This window comes from Apteryx rowi, unplaced genomic scaffold, assembly GCF_003343035.1.
Source record: "Apteryx rowi isolate R43461 unplaced genomic scaffold, aptRow1 scaffold_0, whole genome shotgun sequence".
NCBI lineage: Eukaryota > Metazoa > Chordata > Aves > Apterygiformes > Apterygidae > Apteryx > Apteryx rowi.
The window spans coordinates 10438635-10444736 of record NW_020447195.1 but is presented as its reverse complement, the minus strand read 5'-3'; the positions used below and the strand labels follow the sequence as shown (position 1 = coordinate 10444736).

Sequence of the window (6102 nt, the reverse complement as noted above, 5' to 3'; positions counted from 1 at the left end):
CCGGAGCCGCGGCCGGAGCGGGATGGGGTGGGGGGGGGGAAGCCGGCAGCCGCCTCCTCCCGGTGCATCCCCCCTTCCCCCCCCACCCCGGTGCATCCCGGCCGGACGCGGCAGCGCTTCAGTAGTACGAGCCAGGCGGCAGCAGCGCGGGGGGAACCGCTGGCCCCGGAGGGGGGGACGGACGGACGGATGGACAGTGCTGCCGAGTGGCCCAGAAACCGGGGTGACGGTTCGTAGGTAAAAAGCTAAAAACTTTGGGGGGGGGGGCACGGCAGCGAGGACGGGTGTCCCCCCCCCCCCGGTGCAGCCCCCCAACCCGCGCCAGCAGCCGAGGAGCGGGCGGCGTTCCGGCGGCGTGCCGGCGGCGTGCCGGCGCCCTCAGGCCTCGGAGGCGGCGCGGGAGACGCTCTGGAGCAGCGCTTTGTAAATGGCAGAGTTCAGGAAGCGGGGGTACGAGTCCCTGTGCATCAGCGTGTAGATCTGCAGCTGCGCGTCGTCGAAGGTGTGCGAGGACGGCTCCTGCATCTTCCGGTTGATCACCTCCCGCACCCGCGAGTCCAGGCTCACCTGCGCGCCGGGAGAGACGCCGCCGTGAGCCGAGACACCCCGACGCCGGCTCCTGGCGCCACCCCCCCCCTTCCCCTCCCGAGCGGGGAAATGGGGCAGGAATGGGGGTGCTGCACCGGGAGGCGGATGGGGATGCTCCCACTCCAGGGTGCTCCCACACCAGGGTGCTCCCACATCAGGGTGCTCCCACACCAGGGTGCTCCCATGCTGGGATGCTCCCATGCCAAGGTGCTCCCACCCCCAGGGTGTTCCCACGCCGGGATGCTCCCACGCCGGGGTGCTCCCATCCCAGGATGCTCCCACACCAAGGTGCTCTCACCCCCAGGGTGCTCCCACGCCAGGGTGCTCCCACGCCAGAATGCTCCCATGCTGGGGTGCTCCCATCCCAGGGTGTTTCCACACCAGGATGCTCCCACGCCGGGGTGCTCCCATGCCGGGGTGCTCCCACCCCAAGGTGTTCCCACGCTGGGATGCAGCATCTTTTCAGCCCCCCCCCAGTCCCCCTGTGCGGTTTTGGCCCCCGGCCTGGCGCTTCCCTCCCGCCTGGCCGTGGCACCCGCTGCCCCGTGTGCTTCCCACCGGGAGCCTGCGCCGGGGCCGCCCTCGCCACTGCGGCGCAGAGCCGGGAGGCAGCGCACCGGGACAACAAACCGCGTCGCCCCCCCCGGACGAAGCTTTTCCCCTCCTTGCTTCGCCCTGCAGGGGGTTTTCCTGGACTGAGCCGGCCCCGGCACCACCAGGGACCGGACGGCCAGAGGCTCGGTGCTGCAAGACGCGGGGACCGCCGCGGCGCTGGGTCCCTCTCGCAGGGGCTCAGCCCCACCGAGCCGAGCCCTCCGCCGCCCCGCCAAATTCCGCCGGAACCAGCCCACCGCGTCCCGAACCGCCGCGGCGCTGAGCTCCGGGCGGGAGCTGCCGACGGCGCCCGCCTCGGCCGCCTACCTCCTTGGGCGAGAGGATGGAGATGTAGTCCTCGTAGATCACGCGGGCCTTCTCGTCGATGCTGTGCTTGTTGCACTCGCCCTTGAGCTCCTCGCACGCTAACCAAAAGAGCATGTTCTCCTCGCTGTACTCAGTCCGCAAGAACTCCCGGAAGACGTTGCGGCCCGCCGGGCTCTTCATCAGCTTGTCGAAGGACTGTGCCCAGCCCCGCACCTCCTCGGCCGTGGGTTTGGCGCTGCCGGCCGGCGCGGAGGCAAGGGCAGAGCGTCAGCGCGGGGGGGGCGAGAGGCGCCCGCAGCGCTGCTGAGCGCCGAGCCGAATCCCTCCCTTCCCGAGAGCGTTTCCCATAGCGGGAGCCTGAGCTGCCCCCGAGTGAGGCAGGGGCAACCCCCAAATCAGCCCCTCACCGGCAGCTGCTGGCGGGGGGGGGGGGGGGTGCGGCTGCGCCCCACCGAATACGCAATATGCAATATAAAGCGGGGCCGGGAGCGATAATTATCCGTGGCTAATTACCGGCGCCGACCCCGCTCACCGCCGCGCCAGGCGCTGCACGGAGCGCCCGCGGATGCACCGGGCGCTTCTCAGCCTTGCCGGTGCGGGAGCCGAGCGCCCCGGGGCTGGGGGCTGCTCCCGAGGGTGCCTCGCTCCCGGCCCCGGCTCCAGCCCCGGCTTCGGCTCCGCATGGATGAGCGGAGCCTTATATGGCCTCGGCTCCGTGCGGAGCAGGGCTGCCTGCGGTGGCTGCACCCTGACCCGGCGCCCCGTGGTATATTTAGCCCGCGGCTGGCTCCGGCGAGCCCTGGGTGCTGGTGTGGGAAATGTGGAGTCTCCCGGGAAGCGCCCGGCGCTGGCTGCGGGGCCTGTTTTAGCCCCTCTGCCGCCCTGCTGCAAGGCCAGCGTGCTGCCCGGCGCGGGTGCAAAGCGCGGGGTGGCCCCAGTGCTCGGCACGGCCCGGGTTGCCCTTGGGATGGGTCTGAGAGGCTGCGGAGCCACGGATCGGGAGGCGCAATGTCAAGTGGCTGCAGGAAAAGCAGCGGAGGGGACCTGGGAGTCCTGGCGCCCCGTTGTCGTGCTGCATTGAGCACGTCCCTGCGCGCAGAGCAGGGCACGAGGGAGAGGAGTGGTGGGGCCTGCGCCGTGCTGCACCGTGCTGTGCTGCGCTGCACCGTGCTGTGCCATGCTGCACCGTGCCGTGCTGCACCGCGCCATGCCGTGCTGCACCGTGCCATGCCGTGCTGCACCGTGCCGTGCTGCACCATGCTGCACTGCAGTGCCCTGCCATGCTGCACCGTGCCGTGCTGCACCAAGATGTGCCGTGCTGCACTGTGCTGCACTGCATGGTGCCATGCCACGCTGCACCATGCTGCGCTGCGCTGTGCCGTGCCACACTGCGCCGTGCCGTGCTGCACCGAGCCGTGCCATGCTGTGCTGTGCTGCGCCGCGCAGTGCCGCGCCGCCTCCCCCCCCCCCGGCACGAGCCCCTGGCGGTCCCCGGCGCCGCGCTGCGCTGCCCGCTCCGCTCACCAGGCTTCACAGTTTGGGATGGTCTCCAGTTTGGTCTCCCGAGACGCCCTCCATGCTCGCTCCCGGTCCTCGTTCCTAACGGGGAGACGGAAAGGTAGTAACGGGCGTTCGGGGACGGGGCTGCCCGTCCTCCCCGCGCCCGCCCCCCCCCGGGGCCGAGCCCCCCCAGCTCCGGCTGCCGAATCGCCCCTGCCGGCCCCGTGGCTCCTGCCCAGCCTCGGCGGAGCCTGGCAGCCCCCCGCGCGCCGGCCCGGCACCCTCCTCCCCGGCCATGGAGCCCCTCGGCCAGCGCCGGCTCCTCTCTCCCTCGGGCAGTTTTGACCCAAACGCGCCACCGAGTTTCCTGCATTCGGGCAATTGCAACGGTGCTGGCACTGCCGCGAGCGCCCGGCTGCCGGCCTCGGCGTGGGAGCAGCCGGCAGAGGTCAGTGCCGGCTCAGCCCGCGGCGCAGCCAGCCCGAAACCCCCCCGCCGCGGCTAAGCAGACCCGCGCGGCCGCACCGGGGGGCTGGAGAGAGCCGGCGGCAGCGCTCCGAGGGATGCCGGCATCCCCGGCATCCCGGAATCCCTCGCCGGGGGGAGGCCGCCCTGCGTTATCGCCGTGCGCAGCCGGCGGCCACCCCGTGCCCAGCTCTCCCCCCCCCCCGGGTGCCGGCGGCGCAAGAGGAAAGCAGCCTCCAGCCAACTTCCCCCGGGGCCCCCGCGCTTCGGAGCCCGGCGGCGACCGCAGCGTTTCCTGCTTGCGACACTGCCCCTCGCCGGGCTCGCGAGGCTGCACGCGCAAACGTCGTTCCCCCCCCCGGCGCGGCGGGATGGGGCCGTGGCCGTGGCCGTGGCCGGCACCGCGCTGCAGGGTTCGGTGGTGGGGTGAGCTGCTCGCTGCTTGCCCCCAAAGCAGGGCTGCGGGGGGGGGGGGGGTTTGTGCCCCCTCGGGGCTCCCAGGCCTTTGCAGACACGGCGAGGAGGAAAACACGGCTGCGCTGCCCCTGCGTGCGGATCACGGCCGCCGAGCCCAGGGGAGCGTCGGCCAAGCGCCCAGCGGCGCCGCGAGGGACCCCTTCGGTGCACGCTGTGCGGGGAGCCCTTCTCCTCCTCTGCCGTGCTGGAAAGTTGAGGAAAGGAGCTGGAATTAGGCGAGATGGAGGTCCAAAGACCCGCTGCGGGGTTGCACAGGGCCAACACGCTGGTGCTGCAGATGCGCTGTGCATTGCATGGGGCTGATGCATCGGCGTTTGGGATGCACTGTGCATTGCATGGGGCTGATGCATCGGCGTTTGGGATGCACTGTGCATTGCACGGGGCCGACACATCGGCTTTGGGGACGCACTGTGGGTTTGCACGGGGCCGACACACCAGCGCTGGGGACGCCCTGGCTTTGCTCGGCTCCCAGGACTTGGTTGTTCTTCCAAGCTCGGTGCGACCAGCGGCTGCAAAGCCCAAAGCCACCAGCGGACCCAGAACGGGGCGCTGCTGAGGATGGAGAAGAGCAGACCGGCTCTCCAAAATCTGGGTTATCCAGAGAGAAAAGGGAGCTGGGCCTCCTCAGAGAGGAGGGGAGAGGCAGCCGGCCGGCCGGGGTAGCGCCGGGGGCCGGGGCCGGACTCCGCACCCCGCGGCAGAGCCCGCGGCCGAGGGCAGGTCGCTGCCCCGCGCTGCGGCAGCTGCCTGCGGCTGCTCCACGGCCGCGTTCACAGGCCTTTCAAACAAGTTCCCTGTTTGCAGCAGCGACGCCGGCTGGGAAAATCCCTTTCCCCCTCCCTGAGCCGCCTCGAGGCAGGCAGCAAAACCGCCCGCGGGGCCGGTCGCGCCGAGCTGCCCGAGAGCAGCCGCCGCGCCGGGCGCAGGGCTGGGGACCGGCTGCTGCAGGAGGACGCGGGCACTCGTGGGGGGCCGCAGCCCCCGGGAGCGACGCGCGCGGCAGAGGAGGGGTTCCCGGCCGGATGCTGCGGACGCACGGGCACCTCTCGCATCTCCCGCATGTACAGGAAGAAAGACGCCCCCCCCAAATATCGGTGCGGGGGCACCGGCCCCGCCGCAGCCGGAGCGGGTCGCGGGACGTACCATGAGCAACTGCAGCAGCAGCACCAGCAGAAGCAGCAGGCGTTGGGGCGGTGGTTGCTGGCGGGTTGCACCGTTGTCGGAGAAGCCTCATGCCGGGACATCGGAAGGGGTGTCTCTGCGGACGCGGGTCCTGCGTACTGACGGGCGGGAAGGCACGGAGAGACAGGGTGAGCCAGCCCGGATGCCCCGCTCCAGCAGCTCCCGCCCCGAAAGCCGCCTTTGGGTCCGTGCTGCGTCCGTTCCGCGGGGCGCAGCGGCACGGGGACCCCGGCACGGCGACTCGCTGCGATTTCTTTTGGGTCCCCCCCCTCCCCTCCCCGCCCCGACGAGCCCGGCGCCCCGCTCACCTGCGTCCCAGCCTCATGCACGGCGGACGGGGACGGGCACGGGCGGCGCTCCGGGGGCCCGTCCGCTGCGCTGCGCTCCCGCGGGGCTGCGGGTGAGCCGTGCCCTCGACGCGCCCCGGCTAGCGTCCCTGCAGCCTCCTGCCCGGAGCCTAGGAGAAGGGAGAGGAACGGCGCCGCGTTAGCGCCGCAGCCCGGAGAGGCGCGCTTCCCGCCGGGAAAAGCCCTTCGCCGGCATCGCGGCACCGCCGAGAGCCGGGGCACGGCGGGCAGGAGAGCAAAGGCTGCAAGGAAGCGGAAAGGAGAGGAGGAGGAGGCGAAGCAGAGGCAGACGCTCCCGGCGCGCCAAGGCTCGGTCCCGGGAGCAAACCGACCGCCGGCAGCGCCGCGAGCGCAGCGGGAAGGCCAGCGCGCCGCCGGGGCCAGGGCCGGGGGCTGAGTCACCCCCGGGCTGTTTACAGGCCAGGGATGGGGAAGTCGGAGCAGCTCCGCGGTGTCATATGAGTGGAAGGAAACAGGGGAGGGAAGTTTTCTCGGAGACCGGCTCTAAAAGCAAAACTCGGCCGCTGCCAAGCCCGGCGGCTGCAGAAGGGGCCCTGGGCGCCCGATGCGCTCGTCCCCCGCGCTCGGGGAGGGCTCGACGCGACCGTCCCGGGGGGCTGCG

At 72.0% G+C, this 6102-nt stretch overlaps 1 protein-coding gene across 1 annotated transcript; it reads right to left on the bottom strand.

Annotated features, from left to right (window-relative positions):
- Positions 1-6: 6 nt before the first annotated feature.
- Positions 7-5807, bottom strand: RGS19 (regulator of G protein signaling 19). The gene is made up of 5 exons (XM_026080321.1): positions 5442-5807; positions 5095-5231; positions 3034-3108; positions 1510-1744; positions 7-567 (listed from the first exon to the last, which is right to left on the bottom strand). Exons 2-5 carry the CDS (start codon positions 5193-5195, stop codon positions 379-381), a joined length of 600 nt encoding a protein of 199 aa, XP_025936106.1. The 5' UTR covers positions 5196-5231; positions 5442-5807; the 3' UTR covers positions 7-378.
- Positions 5808-6102: the final 295 nt, after the last annotated feature.